Raw genomic sequence first — 25894 nt, forward strand, 5'->3', positions numbered from 1 at the left:
AAAATATCACACATTGTAGATTATGTATTTCAAATATAGATTACAAAAGACATATTTATACTCGACATATGTTATTATTATTATTATTATTATTATTATTATTATTGTCAGGGCGCACGGTGACTTGGTGCTTAGCACATTCGACTCACACATCCAGGGTTGGGGGTCCGCTGCTGCCCTGGGTGTGCGGAGTTTGCATGTTCTCCCCGTGCTGTGGGGGTTTCCCTTGGGTACTCTGGTTTCCTCCCCCAGTCCAAAGACATGCATGGTAGGCTGATTGGCATGTCTAAAGTGTCCGTAGAGTATGATTGGGTGCGTGAATGTGTGTATGATAATGCCCTGTGATGTACTGGCACCCCTTCCAGGGTGTACCCCGCCTTGTGCCCCATCCTCTCTAGGATAGACTCCAGTTCCCCTGTGACCCTGAAGGATAAGTCATATGGAAAATGGATGGATAGGGTTTTGTTTTGTTTTGGGGTTTTTTTGGTGAGCGTGTATTTCAGACATATAACAAACTTGTATTTCCCTCGTAACTGGAATTGAATTCACATTTGAAGAGGTTGAGCCGTTAGCAGTGACTTGTCCTAGTCTTTACATATCACTGAGCTCTAAAAGTTGCCCATAAATTGGGAAAGCTATCAGCCGAGTCAAAAGCAAAACCTTTCGAGGAGTCATATTTAAAGGAAATTAATATTTTCAACTATATTTGTTGCTTAACGTACTGTGAAGATCAGTTTAAAGGAAAAATTAGCTTTAACCTTTTCATTCAGTCCTCAGAATAATGTATGCAGGATACATGAAGGGTTTAAAAAGCATTTCTAAATAGTGGGTATCTGTCGCCCTCTGGTGGATACTCTAAATACAACAAACAGAATTAGGATAATGAGGTAATAAGGCATGGACTTGTCCACGGAAAATTCTGTGATGTCCTGACACACTTTTCAAATGAAAAATGTGTCTACTGAATTCCACCAGTTCCTACATTTTTTTTTGAAGGCTACAAAGAACAAAATGGAGCACTTCATTTACACTACAGTATATGGCCAAATGTATGTGTACACCTGAGCATCACACCCATATGTGCTTCTTCCCCAAACTGTTCCCAAAAAGTTTGAAGCACACAATTATCTAGAATGTCTTTGTATGCTGTAGCATTACAATTTCCCTTCACTAGAGCTAAGAGGTCAAACCTGTTCCAGCATGACAACGCCCTGTGCACAAAGTGAGATCCATAAAGACATGGTGTGTTAAGGTTGGACTGGAAGAACTCAAGTATCCTGCACAGAGCCCTGACCTCAACCCCATTGAACACCTTTGGGATGAACTGGAACACCGACTGCAGACCTGGGGACTTCCTCAGCCAACATCAGTGCCTGATCTCACTAATGATCTTGTAGCTGAATGATCACAAATCCCCAGCCACCTCCAAAATCTAGTGCAAAGCCTTCTGAGGAGAGTGGAGGTTATTATAACAGCAAACAGGAACTAAATCTGTAATGGGATGCTCAACAACATATATGAGTGTGATGGCGAGGTGTCCACATACTTTTCGCTTATATACTGTAGTAGGCTTCGAAGTGAAACACTAAAATATTCGGACAGCTTTCTTGTATTGGAACATGTAAAACATTATCATAAATCCAGAAAAAACGTACATTTAGGGACCAAATCTGAAAGGAATAAAAGATTAGGAGACATACTGTTAGAGAAAAATAATCAAAACTTTGGGGCGCTACTGGCCCCCGTACACTAATACATCTATTTTTTTAAGAAAACCATTCAATCCAGTACGGGCCATTTTGACCCCCTTTATGCATTCGTGAAGGTTTATTTGATTCATGCATTGTAGGGTTAAATATCAAAAATCTCAAAGGTGTGCATCATACCTGACACCTAGTCGAACACTTTACAGTTGGTTGTGGACTGTACATCATTCCCTTCAAATGCTATTGAGCTTTAAATAATGGTATATTTTGTGTATGGGCCCAAATGTGTGAGATACATGCCAATATTTACATATGATTTAATAGTTTATTTTAATAAATATCAGAAATCTAAAAGGTGTGCATCATACCTGACATTTAGATGAACTCTTTACAGTTGGTTGTGAGACTGTACATCATTCCTTCAAATGCTACTGAGCTTTAAATAATGGTATATTTTGTGTATGGGCCCATTCTGTAGTGAAATTCATATCTAATTTACATGTTATTTAATAGCTCGTTTTAATTAATATCAAAAATCAAAAGTGAGCATTATAGCTGACACCTAGATGAACACTTTACAGTTGGTTATATGACTGTAAGTCATTCCCTTCAAATGCTAATGAAGTTAGAAACGTGTTTAACAATGTCGTATGTAACTTTAGAGACGGTCCCTTAATTTCAGCATATCCGAGAATATCGGACATCCAACTTCAAACCAACTTTATTGCAGTGTTTTATACTTTATCCACCTCTTGTGGTGATGAAGGAACATCTGCAAAGCCCAGGACGCGTTAAATGGCTTCTTGATTCAAACATTTCGAAGTGCAAAACCTTTATTTTGAAACTTTAAAAGCCTCCCTGACTCTTTTCTGTGGCCATGTTGGTGGGGGGGGGGAGAAATGAAGAATAGTTTCTGCCTTCACAGTCAAGCCGCAGCGGATGGAGCTACGTCCGTGAAGAATAGGACGCGTTTTTGTTTAAAATGCGTTGTTTTGCACGTAAAGAAAGTGCGTTTTTTGTTTTAACTACAAACTATTCCATGATTTGATTTCGTCCTTGCCAAATATGTCGGCCGTGGAGGATGCACAGAGCCCGGAGCAGCTGAATAAATTTGAGAAACTGTCAGGGAGTCCTCCGTTCCGAGTGGCAGGTCAGTGGAGGGAAAAAACAACAAACAACAACACACAATAAAACGACGCCGAGTTGGTTGACATTCTTCTTATAATACTGTAGCACAACTTAAATAAATAAATAACCGTCACACTGAAAACGCTTTAAAAATGTGTGTGTGTGTGTTGTGTCATGGTAAATTAGCTTAGCGTATGTTTGCTAAGTTAGCTGTTTGGCTAGCTGGCTTGTTATTATTGAGTGCTTGTTGTTGCTAGCTAGCTAGCTAGCTAGCTATCTTACGTTAGCTAACTTGACTAGGTAGAAAAATAGGACTTGATACATATATATATATATATATATATATATATATATATATATATATATATATATATATATATATATAATTTTTTATGTAAGTGATAATCTGGTAGTAAACGTTAATACTTAAACCACCAATTCGTGTGTAGCTAGTTAGTTAGTTAGTTAGTTAGTAGTCGCTAATACTAGTCAACCTAGTTAGCTAGCGGCTCTGTGTTTGTGCGCGCGCCCTGACCTCTGTAAGGCTGAAAGGTTCCTGTCAGGGAAATGTTCTCCTTCTGTGTGTGTTTGTATTATTGTGGTTTGTTTTAACAAAATAATTCTATATTTTGCAAACTCACACCACTTGTGAAATCCCACATGAGACTGCACAGAAAGCTTAAAAATAATGCTTTTGACCTTCATGAGAGAATGAATGTTTTAATAGCTGAATAATTGAGTGATATAATGATCCTCATTCAACTTTCATATGACCTGTTTTTTTTTTTTGTTTTGTTTTTTTGTTTTTTTGCTTTACTTTAATAATAAACACTAAACACTTATCTCCAACAGGTTTTGTTTTGTGTGTGTATGAATAATCTCAACCAGGGGGGAAAAGAAATTCAAGTGTGACCACGTGAAAACTATGCAAACACACTGAAGGATATTGAGGCAGGATGCAAATTCAGCGTCAGTCCTGGAAAATGTTTGGTTTTTACACGGATACTGTTTGAATAAATGCCATAAAAATGGCTGTTGTGAAAGATAAATACGCAGTTGTACGTCACTGACGATAAGAGAGGCTGATATTTTACAGTAGGGGTGAACGATAGAGAGACAAACATCAGGATATTTATTTGAAGAGATTTCTACGATACACGATATGAGTCACGTGTAGACTTGTGGCGTAACGAACGAGCTGGCGCTTCGGATCGCTGTATCGATTTAAAAGGCGACGATCGTACCTCGATTCTTATCGGTGATCATTTGTTATGAATCAGTTGTCATCAAAACTGGACAGACAATGTGTATGTTTACATGGACAGCAGTAATCTAATTATTGACCTTATTCTGAATAAGACGTATAATATTGTGATTAAGGTGTTTACATGAGTCGCTTTTAGAATATTACTTTCATGTTCCCGTTTTTGCATGTTATAGAGCATAGTTCGATTAACAGCACGTCATTACGTCCCCTCCAGAATTTCACGTATTGACATACAGTTGGTCTTCGTTATGGTACCGTATACAGTTTTGGGTGTTTAATTTTTAATTTTACGAACGTTTCGAGTGCGGCTAATTATTTGTCATGCTATACGTGCAGATAGATGACTGCTTGAAGCCGTGGGCTGTGTCCCAAACCGTGTACTTACCTACTATATTGTAGCTGAGATACGTGTATTTCTCCGACTATATAGTAGGAGGTAAATACACGGTTTGGGACGCAGCCGTGCTCTCTTGTTTGGCGTCAAACGGTTGAGCACTGCCGTGTGTGTACGTGTCCTGTCGCAAAATGCGGTGAAAACTCCCACACGACGTTAATAGTGTGATTAAGGTGTGTACATGTCGATAATGCGACTAAAACAGGAATACTCCACACGTCTTAATTCCATTTGTGTTTACTTCGAGTGTGACTTTAGTCGGATTAAGGTCATCAGTAATCGCAGTTTACATGCTAGTTTCTTAATCAGAGTATCGTCTTAATCGGGTTAATGTGGGAATATTGTTGTAGATGTAAATATACTGAATGTGTACATTTGATTTGGCTGTAACACTGATACTTTTAAAATCATTTGTAAGTTAATGCTAGGCCTTCCCCTGATTCTGACTAATCAGTCCGAGTCTATTAAATCTAATCGAATCATAGCAGATTCTTCATATCTTCAAATATCAAAATCATTACCTTAAGAATCAAAATCGTGTTGTATCATGTTTACACCCCTAATATGTTTCCGAGCGAACTACCAGCAAAAAAAATACTTGCTATGTTTGTCACCAAAAAATTCCAAAAAATTTACAATTTAAAAACAGTCCCTCCAGGATTTTGCAATAGCTGAAATGAATACAAAATCTTCGATTCAAGTGTGTTGAATGTGGGTACAGCTAAAAGGTCTCATTTACTAACAAACATCACTGCGAAAGAGCATGCAATTGAAATTTGAAAAGAAAGAAAGAGCAATTGATATTTCACCAATTCAGGTAGTTTTCCACAAAAAAACAAACAAAAGCAAAATCAAGCATTTTTGGCCACAACAATCACAAAAGAACAATACATTTTTCAATTAAATTTGTAACTGTTAATAGATAAAACATTTTATTACCAAAATACTGTGATATCTGATGTTCAGAAAAGTGTCTTGTGACATAATTTATCACAATGTCAACGTTATATCGTCATATTGCCCGGCTCTTCTTTATAGTTCATTTTTGATTATTTGTAAGCGGTATCTTTCTTAAGATACGTTCACCTCACACCGCCAGGGTTGGGGGTTCGATTCCCGCCTCTGCCGTGTGTGTGTGGAGTTTGCATGTTCTTCCCGTGCTGCGGGGGTTTCCTCTGGGTACTCCAGTTTCCTCCCCCAGTCCAAAGACATGCATGGTAGGTTGATTGGCATGTCTAAAGTGTCTGTAAGTGTATGAATGGGTGTGTGATTGTGCCCTGTGATGGATTGGCACCCCGTCCAGTGTGTACCCTGCCTTGTGCCCCATACTCCCTGTGATAGTCTCCAGGTTCCCTGCGACCCAGTAAGGATAAGCGGTATAGAAGATGGATGGATGGATCTTTCTTAAGAAACTTTATGTAGTCTAAAAGCAGTTTTCCCCCCTAGTCCAATGGGATTGAACTAAGAATTGTGACGATCCAGCTACATAAAATTACTTGTTTACAAAGATCTAGAGAAGTTGGTTTTAAAGTAGACTGCATGATTTCTGCCGGCTTTTAAGATTACTTATTCTCAGACTGTATAAGATCAGTAAACCAATAAACCCTTGGGCAAATGTTATACAGATTGTGTAATGATACGAGTTCTGAATGCCAGATTATACAACACAGAAAACATTCATTCGTTTTTTCCCCCGTCCGTTAGCCTGTTTCGGTTACAGTTCTCCATCGCCATAATTACATTTCAGAGTAAACTCATACTTCTCGGTCCTAACTGTCTTTAAACATTCTGTTTCCATCGTCAAATTTTTCATAAAGCATGTTTTTATACGAAAAATCCCTATTGATGTAAATATCTGTCTACATGGAAACATAACCTCGGAGATAAAGAGAAACACACACCTCAGGCCAGTGTATCGTTTCTAACAAATGTTATTAAAAGTGCATTTCCCAACAAAATGTAAACAATCATTTATAAATTGAAAACAATCAAGCACGGATAGTGAGTTTTAAAAACGTTAAATAAAAAGTCACCTCTACTAATGTCTGCGGTATTTAAAAGACTGACAGGCGAGTGAGAATGTAAATGCGTTTAATTACTGAATACTTTAGCGCAGTTGTTTTTGTATTTTCATTTACCATTTTGAAATAAGCGATTTGTCTTAGTAAAAAATTTAGTAACTACGAAGTTAATTAAGGTGCAAAAACTCCATTTTTGACCGTTTTGATTATATATGGTGGTATGTCCTTGGCCGTGTAAAATGTCACAGCGTCAGTGATGTTTTTCCAGCGCTTACATGTTTTCTCGTAAGTAATGCTTTTTTCCAAAGTATTTGATTACGCTGTTTGTGGCTGCACGGCTGTTCATGTCCATTGTCTGTGTTATGTGGATTTTGCCTCACACTTTGGTGTGTTTTCTTGGTGGTTAAACAAATTTGTTGTGTTTCTTCAACATGCCAATCTTGCCGTCGCATATTTTCGTAAATGTCCATGGTTTGCGCCGTGTTCATTCCATGTTTCATTTTTATGCATCAACTCCTCCATTTTGTCCGCCATGTTGTTAAACAAATCAGTGAGGAAAATATAACGATCTACGGGGTGCCACATCTGAGCGCACCATTTAGAGCGCACCTGACAAAATGTGTTTAGTAACATGATACCCACTGTCTCTCTGTTTAAAAAAAAAAAATTGTTTTTAAACCCCATTTTCATCCAAACCACATTTCGCCAGTTAAAGACCCCTTTCCACTTGACTCGGTACATCTGAATCCAGAATTATCCGTACCTTGGTTGAGTATCTCTGTGTATAATGATACTGTGAGAGTAGGAGGAGTTTCTCTGGAGGATGCGGTGGTGTTGTTCGATAAATACTACTCAAAGTATACCTTGAGAGGAAATAATGAAACCGGCAGAGTATTATTTGGTGCTGCCTCTCGTCTTCCTCACATTGTAAACTACGTAGCATGAGAAGCAGTGAGTCTTTGAGCCTGAAGCGATGGCATCGATCAAGCCGGTGGTATCAATACTTTTGCAGCGTTTGACTAAAGCTCGTAACTTGGAATTTCCGACTAAGTTGGCAAAGTCTCCTCAGCACCAAGTTCAGCATATGACGTCACGTCAAACATGGCCGCTCACCCAGTCACCAGTTAAATAAGTAAATAAAATCACGTCGCTTCTTTAAACGAGTTTATACATCAACCAGTGTAGACGTGTTAGTTTGTTAAATCTACAACACTGACTGTGAAGTTCACTGTTTGTTTGTTTTTGTTGTTGTTGTTTTTTTGAGAAAGTAAATACACCATAAACTCACGATCATTAATGTTAGCTTGGCTAGCTTGTTGCTAACATAATTCACGCTTTAATGGAGGCGTCCATGTTTTTCCCCCTCCAGTTTCTACCCCGGTGTATTAAATCTTCATGGAAAGGAAGATAAGAGATGAGAGAGCGACGAGTCATGCATTGTCTGTGTCTTAATTTTAAATGTATATGGTGGAAAGGGTTTGGGATTCAGTCTAAACGCATGATGGAAGTTGTTACATAGCGCGCCAAGTACAAAATCGAGCTAAATAAACAGTGACAAGAAAATGTTATTAAAAGGAATTTTTAGTAATAGGTTAATCTGCTAAAACGTTGGCAGTCAGTTGTTACAGACATGTTCAGTATGATTCTCTGATGATTGTGTTGATGATTTGATGTTGCTACCTCTGTTCCTATGTCCCCGGTTTGGTATTCTTTGTATCCGGATAAATAAAAGAGCAACCAAATCTAGTAAATCAGTTTCTCCAGGATTTTGCGATCGCAGAAAAGAACGCAAAATCACGCAAACTCAATCGCGCAATATTCGCAGGAGCTTCAAAATTACTGCAGATTCTCAGCAGATTCGGGCCAAGACGCGTCATGTGACATCATCGCAACGCACCTTCAGCCAAAGCCCTCTTCGATTCACGTGTGTCGAGCATGAGTACAGCTAAAAGGTCTCGTTTAGTTTAACTTTATTGTCCATTCTGTTTGTCACAGAGCGGAAATTTGACTTCGACGCTGGTATCATACGTGTATCCATAAATACGTTCGCGTAGATACTTAAACATTGACACAAATACAGAATTAATACTACATAATTAACATCCCACAAAACAACAAAAAAAAAATCAACAAACATCACAGATTGCAATTTTGCCAATTCAAGTCATTTTCCAGCAAGATAAAGCACAAACTCCGCAAGTCACATCACAAATTTTGAAAAAAAAAACACGAGCATTTTTGGCCGCAACGATCACAAAATTCTCTGCGAAATCCGAGTATGTGTACTTATGCCGCTTTTCCACCGCAGGAACTTTCCCCAGGAACTAGGGACTGTTGGAGGCCCTCGTTGTGTTTTCTCCGCAGGGACCAGAGTCTAAAGTAAGTTCCAGGTAAAATATTTAGCCCTCGCAAAGTCCCTACTTGGGAGGTGGTACTTTTTAAAAAGCCAGGAACTTTTGGGGGCGGGACTTGGCTGCTGAACATGCTGATTGGTTGAACACATGGGGCATTAATTATTTTTTTATCCACCTTTTTAAAAAAAAAAAAAAAAAGTCTGTTGCAATAACAGTTGTTTATTGCGATTCGAATCTCATGGGGTTTCTTAAGAAATATGATCGTTGGACGACGACGAGGTTCAGGCCTTAATCAGTATGCCGAGGCTGGAACACAGCGGGAACTGGAAACGGAGACCCGCAATGAAAAAGTATACTTAAAGATATCAAGTGTGTTAACCGAGCTGGGTGTTGTTCATACAGGAAACTAGTGCAGAGAGAAGCTCATGAACGCGCACGTTCATCTCCGTCATCTCAGCAATAGCCGATCAAATCCGTTTGCTTACTTTAAGTCTAGCGTTACGAGGATTCCGAGTTCGCTTTACTTCCACTGCTCGTCTCTTCTCAAGCGTTTTCTCAATTTCCTCTTTAGCAAAGCAATGCATCACAATCAACAGCAGCTCGAATCTCCTCCATGCTTGCTGTTGTTGCAGTGTCGTTATCAAATTTCAGAAAATAGAGTTCTTTCGCTCCTTGACCGGGAATCGAACCCGGGCTGCGACAGTCAGAGCGCCAGATTTTTATGAGCCAAGCAAACATTTTAAATCCTTACATCATTAAAATCAGCTTACTTCAATAATCAGTTTGATTATAGCATACTTCGAGGCTTCATGTCCTTGCCAAGGGCTTGTCTCGCGCAGTCGTATGTCACTGGACCGATTTTTTTTCCTTATCTTCACGGTACTTTAGACCGCGATGGAAACGCAGACAACAAAGGTCTGGAGGTACCGAACGGTCCCTTGAGGGGGAAAAAAAGTTCCTGGGATTAATTTCGGTGTAGATCACTTGGCAACCGCAATGACAAAATATGCGTACACGGTCACGCTACAAGCGTACTTCTGGTGCAGCTGGCTGAGTGTCCTTACACGCTGAATTGTAATCCGATGTAATCACGTGTAATCCGATCCGCTGATGTGTTGTAAGCCAGTAGAGTGTGTGATGATGACTGACACGATGCAAAACACCACCATCGTGCTTGTAACACATTTTGCATAACTTACCTAGATAGTACGTGATCTGTATCAAACCTCCGACGTTAGCGTTGCCTATTAAATGGAATTGATACCGTTTTAAACACTCATTCGTTTATTAATGATCGACACATCACGCTTTCTTTTTTTGTTAACGGCTTGTGTTTGGATATAATGTAATGAAACATCCGAGGGACACGTGTGTTCATGTTCTCACGTACGTTATAGCAGCTGTAAACATTTCCTTTTACCTATCTACCCCTCTCTCTCTTTAAAAACAAAAAAACCCACAGCTCTGTCATTTTATTGAGAGACTGTAATGCACAAACTTGTCTATCCTGAAGACTTTCCCATGCTGACGAGTTACAGCTGGAACTACGATCCGAGCCGCGTGATCATACACAAATAATGAACACCTTCTGACCAATCAGATTCAAGAATTCATCACGCATTTTATTTCACAGCATCGTCAGCAATTTTATCATCTAACACGGTCATGTCAGGCTTTTTGTCCACTGTCTTGTAGCAATCTTCAATCCTCAGCATTGTTATTGATTTGCGATTTCTCTAGAATCTCCAGCTCACGTTGTGACACTAACGTCGCACGTTCTTAACGCAGCACGTCTGCGACGGCTCTGGTGTTTAATTCAGTGCTGTGTTTTGGTGTCTGATCTTCTTCTGTGAAATCTGTCGAGTGAAGAGAGATGACGACGTGCTTGTTGTGTGCTAGACACCGTTCCTTATCGAGCTCTTAATTTGTATGAAACTCTTCATCAGCTCTCTTTTGTTCCAGTCGAGCCAGTCGGAGCCGTTCATTCTCAAACGAACAGCACATGTTGTCGTGTGGCTGTACACTACCGGTCAAAAGTTTAGACACGCTCATATTTTATTTATCCCCTCCTCCCCCCACACACACATTTTATAATAATAACACCAATGGAACTATGGGAATTATGTTAAATCCAAAATAAATCTAAATAATTTAATATTTTAGCATCTTGAAAGTAGACGCCCTTTTTGCCGAGAATTTCCAGAAATGTATTCTTGGCGTTTTCTCGACCGATTTCTCGAGGAATTTCCCTGAGATGCTTTTTAAACAGTATTAAAGGAGTTCACACCGACGCTGGACACGTATCGGCTGCTTTTCGGAATATTTCAAAAATAAAAAGTAAATAAACAAAATGTTAGTTTTCTAATGAAAGAAACGAATTTGTCGGAACGGTTATAGTTTTGTCTACGACACCGATTTCAAACATTTAATCTCACACCTTCAGATCAAAAGATTTTTAAGATCATGAGAAACATTTCAGTCGAGTGTCCACAAACTTTTGACCGGTAGTGTATGTGTGTATGTTCTGTTTATTTTCTGCCATTGTCCTGCGTTGTTGTTGTTGTTCTTGTTCTTGTTGTTGTTTTTCATTTGTTTGTCTGATTTGCGGTGATTGTGGTGACAGGCTCTAAGAAGAAAGCTCGCTGGCTTCAGGCTCGACGAATCCTCGCTCAACCTTGCTCCAGCCTGCGGATCCCTAACAGGTTTTTAAGAGAAGGTGGGTAACGCGCCAGCCCTTGAATTGAACCCCACTTATCCTGAAAGCAGACTCGCGGGGAGGGTGTTGAATTTTCTCCCTACCTCTGCGAGCTTCTCCCCCTCCGACCGTCTCTCTTTTGAGCTCTTAGCTTTTATCGTGGTGGTGCCGGATCAGGGCAGGATTGATCTATTTTTATTTATCTCTATATATGTGTGTGTGTGTGTGTGTGTGTGCGAGTGTTTTGTAAGTGTATAAGTACGCACACCTGCTTTATAAATCTAATGAGAGATGATTTATCATTTGCCTTACGATTTGCAAGGGTGCGGTTACTTGCTCATAGAGCGAGCTTCATTTTTGATCTGTGTTACCGTCCTTGTTCGTCATGTCACGATGAGTCCGTGTCACATTTTCACCACGGTGATTAATGAAATCACCGCTTTCTCTTCATTCCACAGCGTCTTCACCACAAACCTTCCCAGTCTAACGTCTTCGTCTGTTTTTGTCCACCCAGCCCCTTGAGAAAATGGCTCGAGGACCCTTGTATGTCGCTTGGCTGCTTATCCTTGTTAATAAGAGGGAGCCGCTCTGGCCTTAAATTTTGGTTCCGACAGCAAACCTGCCATCTAAAAACCTTTTTCCTTCAAACAGCTCCTGAAGCACTGAAAGCAGTCCTCTGGTACGATCGTCACGGGCTGGTCGAAGAGTCTGCAAGCAGTTCCCATTCTCAAAACCTCATCACTCTGTCTTCATAGGTCTCAGAGCCCCCCCGGCACGGAGTGGACACCGCTGCGTCGCCGACAACACCAATTTATACGTGTTCGGTGGCTACAACCCGGATTTCGATGAGTCGGGCGGCTCGGAGAACGAGGATTACCCTCTTTTCAGGGAGCTCTGGAGGTATCACTTTGCAACAGGGACGTGGCAACAGATCCGCACAGAGGGCTATATGCCTACAGAGTTGGCCTCCATGTCAGGTAATTCATCAGCTCAGACTTTATCCTACCTCACGCACAGACGAGATTTATTTACGATTCGTGTTGTTTTATATAGCTGTTTTGCACGGTAACAACCTGCTTGTGTTTGGCGGCACTGGAATCCCGTTTGGAGAAAACAACGGGAACGACGTTCACGTATGCAACGTCAAATACAAGAGGTGGTCGCTGCTGAACTGCAGAGGGAAGAAACCCAACCGAATATATGGACAGGTGAAAACAGTTCACACCGATGACACTTCAGTCATAATCTTGCATTACTCCAATGGCCATATTACAAAAACATCTTCACTCTGGGAAAACCCTGACGCTGTCAGTTAAGATCCCAGTCAGGACAAAAGCTGAATAGTTACAGAATAACAATTCTTAATTTATTACGTTAACTCCTTCTGGGGCAGGTGATATGACCAAAATATCACTAGTGTTGTGTTTTTTGTTTTTTTTTTGTTTTGTTTTTTTTTTTTTAAAGGTGGTTTTAACTGAGTTTAATGATGCTTTAATATCTTCAGAAAAAAAATTAACAATACAGAACTTGAACATCAAATCAGCTGCTTTCCAACGTTGCCAAACCAAACGTTGCGAACCACAGCAGCGCATGATCAACAGTTCCTTCAGTCGTGAAGAACAAATTGAGTAAATCAGGAACACTGTCTACGCTCGTAGGGCCGTGTTCAGACTTAGCGATTCATTGGTCCAAAAGCTACGTCAGTGTTTGCTCTCGGAAAGTTAGGGGTATTCGGAAGCGGTTTATGTGCAGCTGCTTAAGTTCTTGTTCTTATTATTGCAGATTAACTGCTTGTGTATTTCACTTCCGGGGTTGCCAGATTTTTCTTGGAAAGTTTAGGTGTATTCAGAAAGGTTTTTTTGAGTAGAAATGTCTGAAGAGGAGGTGTAGACTGCCGCCTTTAAAGATGACCTTTAAGGCTCCCAAAAAAAATCAGGGATATAAAAAAATGCAGAATGAAAGATTACATTACATTATATTTAAGGCATTTGGCAGATGACGCCCTTATCCAGAGCGACTTGGTTATCTCATTTATACAGCTGAGCAGTTGAGGATTAAGGGCCTTGCCAAAGGGCCCAGCAGTGGCAGCTTGGTGGTGCTGGGATTTGAGCTCACGACCTCCCGATCAGAAATCCTAAATAAGACTAATACGGTCATATCTATGAATGATAAAATGGCGAGCGTTGAATTAAACATCTAATAGGCGCGAGTATATTTGCTAATACATTGCTACATTAATAGTCCTAGTTGTAATTCTTCTAAACTAATACTTAACATGGTTATAAACTAATAGTTAATTAATAGTCCTACCTTCATTCTTCAGAATAGTACTTGATCCAGCACATCCTATTATAGTACTCAACTGAGGTACTAAATCGAGGTCTTGAAATCGTTGTGTGCGTGTGGAATGTAGACTATTTTATCATATTTTTTAATTCGCCAATTTGAGTTGTCAAGTTATTAAAATAATTTGAATGTTTGTTTTATTTCGCTGCACTGTCGTATGAAGGAAATGTGTCCATCAGTTTATCATTTTCTCTCCGCTCTGATTAAGTAAATCCAGCACCCTTAAAGGTGTGTGTGTGTGTGTGTGGTTTGTTTTTTTATTTTGTCCTTCTGGTGGGAAACCATAAAGGTTCTATGTAGAGTCCCTTTTGAGAAAAGATTTCCAGCAAGAACCTTTTAATTATTCAAATAATCAGTTGAAATGTACACATTGAAATGTACTATTGCTCCCGTCGATCAACTTGCGCGCACACACGCACCACACGCACATCAATGGAAGCTCATTTTTCCAACGGATGAGAAAATATTATGCGCATTTATCTCGCAAGTGCGAGGTTTCACTAAGTTGTGAAATATTACTTCACAGCTGAGAGATGTAAAGTCATAATTTTCATATCAACTCACAGTTGATATGAAAATAAACTCGAGGTTAAATAAAGTCGGAATTAAGTTGAGAAATGAGAAATTCTCATACGTGGTGAAAACAAACTTCCGTGCAGATCTCAGTACATACATGTAATATATCAAGTACAAAACTGATAATCTGCCATTTTCTTTTCTACTTTCTTATTGTAAATAGTAAACGAATTGGCCTTTTTTCGTTTTTTGTTTTTTTTTCTGGTACAGGCAATGGCCATCATAAATGGCTTCCTGTATGTGTTTGGAGGAACAACAGGCTACATTTACAGCACAGATCTGCACAGACTGGACCTCACCACACGCGAGTGGATTCACCTCAAACCGTACAACCCTCCGGACGAACTGCCTGAGGAGCGGTGAGTGTTTGTTGTTCATTCTGGAAGTCAGGGTGCAGGTGGTGAATTGGGGACTACAGAGACAGTTTCGATTGATTAAATGTCTGATTTATGTTTGTAATGTGCAAGGCAGCTTGGAAAGAAGGGGAAAAAAGGGAGTGCTATGACGTCAGTAAATACACAAAAAATGAAGACGAAATTATTATGTTTTGCCTTTGTGGGGTACTGTGCTCCTTAAATGTTTACATTGCCAGCCGCCATAGCCACAATCACAGCTTACTCTATTGATTTTGGGTTGTGCGAGCAAAATTTGCCTGCGGAGACGATTACGCTTCCATCCGATGGTGACTGAGGTCATGTTGGGCGTAAAAGGTAATACTGACATAACGGATTTCTTCATTTTACAGTGTTTCATTGACTCTAAAACTAGCGATGTCTCGTTATGAAGTAATAATTTGTTTGATGTCATTTGATATGATACTACCCTTGCAGTATGTTACATAGTAGAGGTCGACCGATAGTGGATTTTACCGATACCGCTAACGGAGTTGGGCGGTACCTGCTGATAGTTTTTAAAGATTGTTACTGAGTGAAAACATAACACCCGGAGTAAAATATTGCTGAACTTTATTACAAAAAATAAACAGTACTGACTGTACCATGAAAATGTACTGTACTTTTTAAAGTGAAATAAATGCATAAATATGACTAAATATTAACAATTAATAAATATGAAAATAAATAAAATGAGAGACATCCAAACTGAACCAAAAAGTAACACTCTAAATAACATAAAAGTAGAGACTTCCAAAATGAATGATAAAAATAAAAACACTTCAAATAACATAACAAAATTGATGGTTTTTATTTCGCCTCTAGAGGCCGCTGTCGGTGTGGATTTTTCCGATAACCAATCCAGCAATCAATCGGCAAAACCGATCAATCGGTCGACCTCTACGCTGGGTATTCTGCTAAAGTTAGCACAATCGCATTACAAACGTTTGAAGTCATTTGCCGTTGACTGGGAAACTGCTTCTACTTCCGGTTAGTAAAAAAAAAAAATTGTCTTCCATTTGAGACGATACCACCCCTCTAAAATTTATACACTAGACGGTAGAGTATATAATGCATAGTGTAAGTGCATACTATGTCATTTGGGACACAACTTAAGTCTGTATTTGTAGTATTTTAGGGGAGTAAATTGGAGATCGACCGATATTGATTTTTGTTTATTTATAACGATACCGATTATTTGCATGTTTACGTGCCTGATAACAGTTATGCAGAACTGATTATTTATGTTATACTTCTGTTTGACACAATGATAACTACACCACTGAACTAAACAAACCATTTTATTTATAAAAGTTTTCTCAAGCTTTGATTATGTAAACAAACAGGTAATCCAAATAAAGCAAATAAAAAATAATTCTAACAAATCTAAAAGACAAACAGGTGCTGTGCTGCGATGGCTGTCCTGCATGCAATTCTCAAAATTTATTGGAAGATCCATTATTACAAAACTGATATCCGATTATGGAAAAATGCTTAAATATCGGGACAAATATTGGTAAAACCGATTATCGTCGATCTCTAGAGTAATTCAACCACCGCTCTTCAAATGGTATAGTCTCAGTTTAACCTTAAATGGCAATTGGTCAGATACGATTCGAAGAATGGGAAGAATTTATTCAACACTGCGGCGCAGTAGTTATTGATGGAAACGTTTTATTTACACAGTTTGGAGAGGTCTCTGAATTCGAATTGATCAGGATAATAAATTATCCCCAGTGATGATTAAGTTTATGTAATTAATTTGTTTTTGATCAAAACATCAGCCTTAGAGCCGCAACAGCTAATCGATAATAATCGATTATGAAAACTGTCAACGAATCTCTATCAATTAGTTGTTCTGCGTGCGGCACATTTACTCATTACGTTACTTCTGTTCCGAAAACACGCTTCGGAGAGTAAATACTAAAGTTGACGTAGATGGCATACTGTACACTTACACTATGCACTATGTACTCTACCATCTAGTGCAGTGTGTCCACGGACCCCTAGTGGTCAGTGGTGTAATTGCAGGGGGTCCGTAGGAAAGTTTTAAAAATGTTTAAATATTATATACATTTTTGATAAATATATTCAAATGAGATGTTTTAAAATTAATCAGTTTGGTTATTCATGTGCATTCACAAATATCACGTTAGCTGAGCCGATGATCGTTCATTGATGGATTTATTTTAAATTCATTTACAAATGAAATTATAATTTGCAAAAACCTTTGAGTGGTAGACAAGTTCAAGTGTCGCATTGATGGATAAAATAACCAAAAGATAATTCAGAGAATCAAATTAAATGTCACACCATTTAATAAAATGTAATTGAACCTGGTATTTGCATCAATCCCTGGGGAATGACAGGTTCTACCAATCAACCAGGGATTGCTGGGACTGTAGAATTCAGTGCTTTTTGTGCATCCATAAAAATTAATGCATAAATATTAATATATATATATATATATATATATATATATATATATATATAGAGAGAGAGAGAGAGAGAGAGAGAGAGAGAGTATTTATGTACTATTTTTTTCATAGATGGGGAAAAAAAGCATGGAATTAAACTACAGTCCAAAATGAATAATATATATTCTGGTGTGTGTATTGGGTTCTTTTCAGTCGTATATAATTGGACAAAGAGTTGTGTAAAGTTTTAGTCTTAAGTTTATATTTGTAACACTGTTTATTTTACTTTAAGTAAATGAAAAAATGGTACTGGAAATTTGCCCCCCAAATCTGATTAATCAAAGAAAAAATAATAATAATAATAATCGGCCAGTTAATCGATTATGAAAATAATCGTTAGTTGCAGTCCTAGTCAGTATAATATATAATTGTAAGTTCACAAGATGTCACGCCAGACTCAAAGACTGAGAAGGGGAAACATTCCTACATCTAATGACTAGCCTTGACTGTGCTGTTTCAAACAGATACCGACATGAGATCGCACATGATGGACAGAGGATATACATCCTAGGAGGAGGAACCTCTTGGACATCCTACCCTTTAGACAAGGTACTTATTGGGATCATTGTCTTTGAGATATCTATGCACCTTCCTATATCCATCCATCGTTGGTTTTGAAATCGTTCCTTCCGCTTTCCTTTCAGATTCATGCATACAATCATGAAACAAATTGGTGGGAGGAGATCACAACGAAGCCCCATGAAAGAATAGGTTCGATCTGTTTTCTCCTAGGTTTATAATCTTGTGGCAAGCAGGAGGTGTGTATTTTTATGACACTTTCTTTTCCCCCCCTCGGCGACAGGATACCCAGCTCCCAGGAGATGTCATAGTTGTGTCCAGATAAAAAATGGTAAGTCACAGCACATTCAGGTGGATCATGTTTTAGTGTCTGATGTATTTGTGTGTCTTTATCGATTGCTTTCTCTTTGTTCGTAGATGTATTTATATGTGGAGGTTATAACGGCGAGTTGATCCTGGACGATTTGTGGAAGATCAACCTGCAGACGTTCCAGTGGACTAAACTACCTGCGGTGATGCCCGAGCCGGCGTATTTCCACTGTGCTGCTGTCACACCGGTCTGTGCATCACACACACACACACATTTTATTTTGGATCGGAAACCAGGGCATTTATATGCTTTTAGATGCTTATACATTTGAGTGGCTGCAGTGTTCATGGAGTGACCCATATCAGAGGTTTGATATGAGTATCTTATTGAGAAATTGGATTAGGAGATGGCTTTTTAATCGGAGACGTGCACTCGTTTATCTGAGATCTCTAATCACCTTGTAATAGTACTTCCTGTCTCTCTAACCTTCCCTCTGGCGTTGGTTCTTTAGGCCGGCTGTATGTACATCCACGGAGGCGTGGTGAACATCCACGAGAACAAGAGGACTGGCTCTCTGTTTAAGATCTGGCTGGTGGTACCGAGCCTGCTGGAGCTCTGCTGGGAAAAACTGCTCAAATCTTTCCCTCATCTGGCTCAGCTCTCGACATTGCAGCTACTTAACCTGGGCCTAACACAGGAACTCATCGAACGCTTAAAATGAGGACTAGCGGCTGTCGCGCAATCGATTTTTGGAACCAGAGGACGGACGACACACTTGAGCCAGTGTCTGAAGATAAGGAATATGTCCTTATGATGTAGCCTGCCTTAAAACCAAAAACAGTGGGATGGCCGCTGCCTTTTTCTTCGTCGTCCTTTTTTTTTTTTTTTTTTTTAATTATTTAAAAAGATCAAGTAGAAAGTGGTCTTTCAGGTTCTCCGTCTCGACTCTCCGTTACTTTGACCTACGCTGACTGCGGATGGGATGAACTCTGATTGCCTTCGGATACACGAGAGATGCAGCTCAAGGAAGGTTTTTATTTCTGCTGTAACTAAAGCTAAAGAAAGACAACGTCTCACTGAACATGTGCAATGCCAAACTGGATTGTGTAGCATAGCGGATAATTACTATGCTGATTAGGCTTACGTGAAATATTGTTTTGTTCAGCAATCACACAAACACTGCTTTGAAATCCATCCTTTTTTCCCCTTTGGTTAATTTATTTCTACACACACATCATATTGTCCTTGGGAATTCCCTCGTATTCCTTGTATTTTCCGTTCATTTGTCTCGTCTGAATCTTTATTCACTGTGAATAAGGTGCTCTTTAATTTACTTTTAATGCTTTTAATAATAATAAAACACTTTTTTTCTTCTTCTTCTCTCTCTCTGCCAAAACTGCACTCCCCTTATACAGCCTCTTAAATTGTCATTAGATAGTTAAACTGATTCAGTGCCTTGTCAAGGGAGAACTAAAATGTGCTATATTTAATTCTCGAAAGTGTCGATGACATCATTTCAGCACTTTATCTGTTCAGCATTGAATGCTTTCAAAATTTTTTAAATGCTCCGATACCACATGATGCTGTGGGAGTGATTGGACGACACTAAATAAGCGTGATCTGGATGTATTTCATACTTAATTATCAAAGCATGCTGCTCTGCTCTTCACAATATCAAGAGGAGGAACCACAGCGTCTTCCTACTATACAAGTCACCTTATGTTTAAACATCTTATGGTGTTTAAACCGTATTGGTGGGCATGGTCATTAAATATAAGTGCAAAGGGTAGTTGTGGAGGAAAAAGGAGAGAGCACTGCACTTCAGCAAGCACTTCTTAAAGATAAAAACTGAGCGAAATAAAATGTTCCATCACATCCCTGATTAATTGTTCAGTACTTAATCAGTTCAGTGTGAAGATCAGGATCAGTATGGATGAGTAGCAAACAGCATGCACTCGTACAAGAAATGTTATCGATGCAGCTCTAATCATCATTTCATTTAGTAATATGTTTAATAGTTTGATAATTACACGTAGAACCGGAGCCTAAGATTGTACATTCATTTAGACTCTGTTGCCTTTAATGCTTACTTTTCAATGCTGAAGTAATTAGGCACTTATTGACAATAACTTCTATTTGTACTGTCAGTCTTTAGTTAGTGCTAGGAGTGTATCAGGGCCACACATGCCTAAAATATTTGCCCCTCCCACCTTTTTATTTGCCCCTTTTATTTTTCTCTGCATGACTGATGAATGTCATGTGACTTGTGAGTGTGAAGGGCCCCACTGGGTTCTGCTCCCTGATGATGTGGTTTTAAGGCAGTTATTGAATACCTGTATTTGTGTTCATTATAGGAAATCAATAAAATTTATTGACTGAATAAGTTGTGCTGTTTTGGCCAAAGGCTGGAGGGCTCTAAAGGACAATTTTTTTCAGGGGCTTCCACCCACCCCACTCTTTATTTATTTTATAATGTGTTAGCCTAACGCTTACTATAGGCACTAGCTAACTACTTAGTCACTAACTTTTTTTCCACGTCAGTTACAGAAACAAGAACGCGGTCAAACTGACTAAAGCTTTTTTTTTTTTTTTTTTGTTAGATTTATATAGCGCTTTTCTAGACACTCAGTGCTTTACATATTATTGGGGGTCTCCTCAAGCACCACTAGCATCCACCTGGATGATTGCTCCAGAACACCCACCACACACCAGCTATTAGTGGAGAGGAGAGAGTGATGTAGCCAGTTCAGAGATGGGGATTATTAGATAGAGAAGGATCAATGGGGGAATTTCACCAGGACCCCAGGGTTATACCCCGACTATTCCCTACTGGGATTTTTAATAACCACAGAGAGTCAGGACCTCTGTTTAATGTCTCATCTGAAAGACAGTGCTGTTTTTACAGTATAGTATCCCAGTCACTGTACTGAGGCATTTGAGCACCCCCTGCTGGCCTCACTCATACCACTTCCAGCAGCAACCTTAGCTTTCCCCAGGAGTTCTCCTGTCCAGGTGCTGCAAAGCCTGTAAATTAGTATTAAATTCATACATTAAATTCAGTTTTCAAGGTCTGTGCTTCTGTCCCCCCCTTTTGTCCTCCTGCTAGATATGAACAGTTCATGAGCTGCCACTTTTTCATGAGCTGACATTAGTTAAAAGTTATGTGAATTTTACTTACATAAAGTGCAGTTTCTATTTTCACACACAAGAGGGCGCCCTGCGTCTGTCTGATATATAAATCTTTTCCTCAACTGATTTGAGGAGTTTTTTTGTGTTGTGATTTAAAACAATATAATAGGGCCCCCTGGTGGTCCAGAGGCCCTAAGTGACCACTTATAACCAGAAACAGCGCATAATCCGCACTGTAAAGAGTCTCCATTGTCAGCGCTCTGTAACAGACAAAAGTAAAGCTGTAAGTTTTCCGACAAGGAAAAGAAAAAACCTTCAGGACAGAGGATGTGTTCTGATGTTTCTCAATAAACAAGTGACATTTTTGTCTTACTGACTTCAAGAGACAGTGAAAGAATGACTGCTTATAGCTGCTGTAATGTAAGTGATAACAGGAACCACTTTGTTGTGTGTAACGGTAAGAACAATTTGACGTGCTGTTATTAAAAGATAATCAACTTCAAACGGTAGCGGTCACTTCATTTCGTACCTGGCCGTATCACACCACCCCATCGTTGATTATTTTCCTATAACCGCACACCCGCAAGTATTTTATTCCTTACTTTAGACTGGTAGGATAATTCAATTTGATACCGTTTAATGAAACTATTATTCCTCTGAAGTTCAACTGTATTCTCCTCTCATTTATTACAGCACCAGTTACTGAAACTGATTCACAAATATAATGTATGATGTTATATTTACAGGGACCACAGGGGGGGTACAGGATACTTATCACAGTCCCCTGTCCCACATAAACCTCCAGCAAAAAATCATTTAATACTTTGTTGTTGTTTTGGGTTTTTTTTTAATGAATTCAACAAATTTTTCCTTTTGACAGATTTATTGACCCTGAATATAATCTAATAAACAAATATCCTCTTTAAGTGCTTAACACATTGCAGATTTCTGTGTGAATTGTAGCTGTAAAGAAATATATACAATCCCACCTTTAGCAACGTGCATACACATAACGATTCGAGAAGCGTCACCCGAAATACGGTGAAGTAGCGTAAATACAAACAAGTCTTCTGTAAAATGAGAGAGAAATACAACGTTGAGAGAATATTCTAGATGATCAGCAGCCACGGGGAGACGGAGCGAAGAAGTACAACGCCAGGAGGATGAGGTAGACTACCACCAGAGCCGTTCCTGCCAAAGATAAAAACACAGGTGGAAAGCACTGAAATAACTGCACGATACTATACTTAAGCATCGTGTTATGTGGCCGTATATATGGCCGTAAGTTTGTGGACACCTGACTAACTATCACACCCTTATGTGCTTGCTGAATATCTCATTCCAGATTTAGTCATCCCACTTCCTCTCTCCTTTCCCCGTTATAATAACCTCCAATCTTCTGGGAAGGCTTTGCACTAGATTTTGGAGCGTGGCTGTGGGGATGTGTGGTCATTCAGCCACAAGAGCAATAGTAAGCTCAGACACTGATGTTGGGTGAGGAGGCTCCATTTCCACTTCATCCCAAAAGGTGTTTAGTTAGGCTGAGGTCAGGGATCTTTACAGAACACTCGAGTTCTTCCAGTCCAACCGTAACACACCATGTCCTCATGGAGCTGGCTCGGTGCACAGGTGCATCGTCATGCTGGAACAGGTTTGGACCTCTTAGTTCCAGTGAAGGGGAATTGTATATAACGCTACAGCATACAAAGCCGTTCTAGACAATCGTGCGCTTCAAACTTTATGGGGACAGTTTGGCAAAGAACCACATACGGGTGTGATGGTCAGGTGTCCACATACTATTGGCCATAGTGTACATACTTTAAAATGTACTTAATTACATTTCCACGAGGGAGGAAAAACACCATTTTTAGTTCTTACGTTATTACTCAGATATTCAAAAATACACCATGACTCATTTGGTTTTTGTTTTGCAGCTATCAGCATTTCTAATGTTTCTGTGCCTTACACGAGAACATCCAATCAAATCCAAACCAGTTCATATGGACACCAAAAAACAAAAAAACAAACAAACAAACAAAAAAGGACTGCCTGTTAGTCTCAGTCATTCATACATTAGAGTTTCTTTATTTAACTAAATCCAGATCTCATGGAAAATAGGTACAAATTCAGTACAGCGGTATAGCCAGACCTTTTACAACGGGATGGTCAGTTAGACCAATCTAAGCTGGCGTTCTTAAGTATGCTAATATTATGAATTCTTTAGCATTTAGCAATCGGTACCAATACCGAACTGAAGAAGTCTAATGCTATGTGTTTGTTGTGGTCAGTGGGGCTGAGTAATAGCTCGCTTCTGCGTTAGCTAGCTAAACCTAGCGTGTTACCCGCCTTTGGAGAACGATGAAACAGAATATACAACTTTTGCCTCTGGCTGGTTCATGACAAATCGAGATTTCTGTAAAGCTGCTTTGTGACGATGTCTACTGCTAAAAGTGCTAAACACATCATTATAATTGAATTCAATTCAACTGAGAATGCTTCGAGCCGCTCTTAGCCAACACCAGTCCAACACCAGTCCTGGTGCCAATTAAAGTCATTTTGTTGAATTTGTCACCCATGACCACTGACGAGACCAACTTTCCTTAAAACAAAAACCCACTTACCCTGGAAATAATCACACTTTCCATCCATGAAGATGTAATTGACCAGGATGACACTGAAGATGCTCGCCCACAGGTGCAAGTCGCTAAATATGAGAACAAATCCAACGTCCTGGCGAGAAAACGAAAGCGGTCAAGGTGCATACGCGACGAGATGAATAAGGTAATGTTACGTCAAGCGTAGGACGTCCTGTTACTTACGTAAACAGCATTGAAGAAGATCAGTAGTGGAATCTGAAGCATGCAGACTTGCACAGCGATACAATTTCCAACCTCCAGGCTAAAACAAAAAAAAGTTAGGTCACTACCTAAAGAACAGAAAAGCAATAGAGAGAGAGACACAGAGAGAGACAGAGAGAGACAGACATGGGGGGGGGCACAGACAGAGAGAGAGAGAGAGAGAGAGAGAGAGAGAGAGAGAGAGAGAGAGAGAGAGAGAGGGTGGGCACAGAGAGAGAGAGAGAGAGAGAGAGAGAGAGAGAGAGAGAGAGAGTGTGGGTGGGCACAGAGAGAGAGAGAGAGAGAGAGAGAGAGAGAGAGAGAGAGAGAGAGAGAGTGGGTGGGCACAGAGAGAGAGAGAGAGAGAGAGAGAGAGAGAGAGAGTGGGTGGGCACAGAGAGAGAGAGAGAGAGAGAGAGAGAGAGAGAGTGGGTGGGCACAGAGAGAGAGAGAGAGAGAGAGAGAGAGAGAGAGAGAGAGTGTGGGTGGGCACAGAGAGAGAGAGAGAGAGAGAGAGAGAGAGAGAGAGAGAGAGAGAGAGAGAGAGGACACAGAGACAGACACAGAGAGAGAGAGAGAGAGAGAGAGAGAGAGAGAGAGAGAGAGTGTGGGTGGGCACAGAGAGAGAGAGAGAGAGAGAGAGAGAGAGAGAGAGAGAGAGAGTGGGTGGGCACAGAGAGAGAGAGAGAGAGAGAGAGAGAGAGAGAGAGAGGACACAGAGACAGACACAGAGAGAGAGAGAGAGGACACAGAGACAGGACACAGAGACAGAGAGCGAGAGAAAGAGAGAGAAGGGGTGTAAATGACATTTGAATGGTTCTGACCTCAAACTAATGTTATTCTGCAGGGCGAACTGGATCCCGTTGACTATTTCGGGAAGTTCAGGAACCATCGCCAGCACAGTAACACCAATAAAGTACTGCAACGTCACAAAACAAAATATACCTCGAAACATTTCTGCGTTAGACGAGACCTTCCGTTCTTTAATAAGTAAAAATTTATAAATCACTGGTAAATTGCTGTGATGGAAGAGGAATAAAACTCTTCGGCATGTGCTGTTCTTAGAAAATCAACTTCGAAAGTGATGACGATGAAGTTGTGTTCCAAATGACGCACTACACACTCGGCTCTTCTACACCATGTACCTCAACCAGTGTAGTGCATCAATTCTATAAGGCTATTCTTCATTCAACATCGGAGTCCCATAGCCCCTCCCCCTCCGCTACGTAATTAAAGCTGCGATATCGTCCGAGTATCTCGCACTATTTATACTACTAAACCGTATCGTATAGTGCAGAAGTACGCGAATCGGGACGCGCTTTAACTCAGGCTCATCACATCACCCTGTTGTGGATCGTTTTCCTACGAAAACACATCGCCAAGCCTTTTAAGTCCTTATTAAAGTTTAAAAACATTCATCGAAACAGTAATTAAGCACAATACGTAGTCACAAACTACTATAATAAATACTGATTGACAGAGAAAGTGATTTCATTTCATACCTTTATTCATATGTTAACCATTTACCTATTAGTTATTTCTTTATTATCGTTAGTTAACCTTTCATTATACTCCGTAATCACGACATTTTTCTGTGCGTAATCAGACGTCTAGTGTATCTGCTTCATGTCATTTAAGCTTGCTGTGAGAGAGAGAGAGAGAGAGAGAGAGAGAGAGAGAGACTTAAAGCCTCAGAGATGACTATTAAAATTATGTGCATCATCCACAATACACCCACCCCCA

The 25894-nt window shown here is 39.7% G+C and overlaps 2 protein-coding genes across 3 annotated transcripts; one reads left to right on the plus strand and one right to left on the minus strand.

Annotated features, from left to right (window-relative positions):
• Positions 1-2604: 2604 nt before the first annotated feature.
• klhdc10 (kelch domain containing 10) lies at positions 2605-19561 on the plus strand. Of its 2 annotated transcripts, XM_017494271.3 has the most exons (10): positions 2605-2856; positions 11494-11586; positions 12321-12542; positions 12619-12773; positions 14698-14846; positions 17821-17905; positions 18001-18067; positions 18159-18206; positions 18293-18432; positions 18697-19561. In XM_017494271.3, the coding sequence occupies exons 1-10, from the start codon at positions 2772-2774 to the stop codon at positions 18904-18906; spliced, it is 1254 nt and encodes a 417-aa protein (XP_017349760.1). In that variant the 5' UTR covers positions 2605-2771; the 3' UTR covers positions 18907-19561. The 2 variants fall into 2 exon arrangements, with proteins under 2 accessions (XP_017349760.1, XP_017349761.1); XM_017494272.3 differs by lacking the exon at positions 11494-11586 and having other exon boundaries at positions 2606-2856.
• Positions 19562-21931: 2370 nt separating this feature from the next.
• Positions 21932-25290, minus strand: LOC128628809 (uncharacterized). Its single transcript, XM_053688506.1, has 4 exons — positions 24976-25290; positions 24134-24212; positions 23936-24044; positions 21932-22505 (listed from the first exon to the last, which is right to left on the minus strand). The coding sequence occupies exons 1-4, from the start codon at positions 25104-25106 to the stop codon at positions 22432-22434; spliced, it is 393 nt and encodes a 130-aa protein (XP_053544481.1). The 5' UTR covers positions 25107-25290; the 3' UTR covers positions 21932-22431.
• Between the last annotated feature and the right edge of the window lie 604 nt (positions 25291-25894).

This window comes from Ictalurus punctatus, chromosome 19 (genome assembly GCF_001660625.3).
Source record: "Ictalurus punctatus breed USDA103 chromosome 19, Coco_2.0, whole genome shotgun sequence".
In the NCBI taxonomy this organism is placed as follows: Eukaryota; Metazoa; Chordata; class Actinopteri; order Siluriformes; family Ictaluridae; genus Ictalurus; species Ictalurus punctatus.

Excerpts from the sequence above, each read along its gene's own strand:
- LOC128628809 (XM_053688506.1), bottom strand. The coding sequence starts at position 25,106 with ATGTTTCGAGGTATATTTTGTTTTGTGACGTTGCAGTACTTTATTGGT. Across the intron at positions 24,045-24,133 it reads TCTTCTTCAATGCTGTTTAC|GACGTTGGATTTGTTCTCAT; the intron begins GTAAGTAACAGG and ends TTTTCTCGCCAG. Across the intron at positions 22,506-23,935 it reads AAAGTGTGATTATTTCCAGG|GAACGGCTCTGGTGGTAGTC; the intron begins GTAAGTGGGTTT and ends TATCTTTGGCAG.
- klhdc10 (XM_017494271.3), top strand. The coding sequence starts at position 2,772 with ATGTCGGCCGTGGAGGATGCACAGAGCCCGGAGCAGCTGAATAAATTT. Across the intron at positions 12,774-14,697 it reads CCAACCGAATATATGGACAG|GCAATGGCCATCATAAATGG; the intron begins GTGAAAACAGTT and ends TTTCTGGTACAG. Across the intron at positions 18,433-18,696 it reads ACTGTGCTGCTGTCACACCG|GCCGGCTGTATGTACATCCA; the intron begins GTCTGTGCATCA and ends TTGGTTCTTTAG.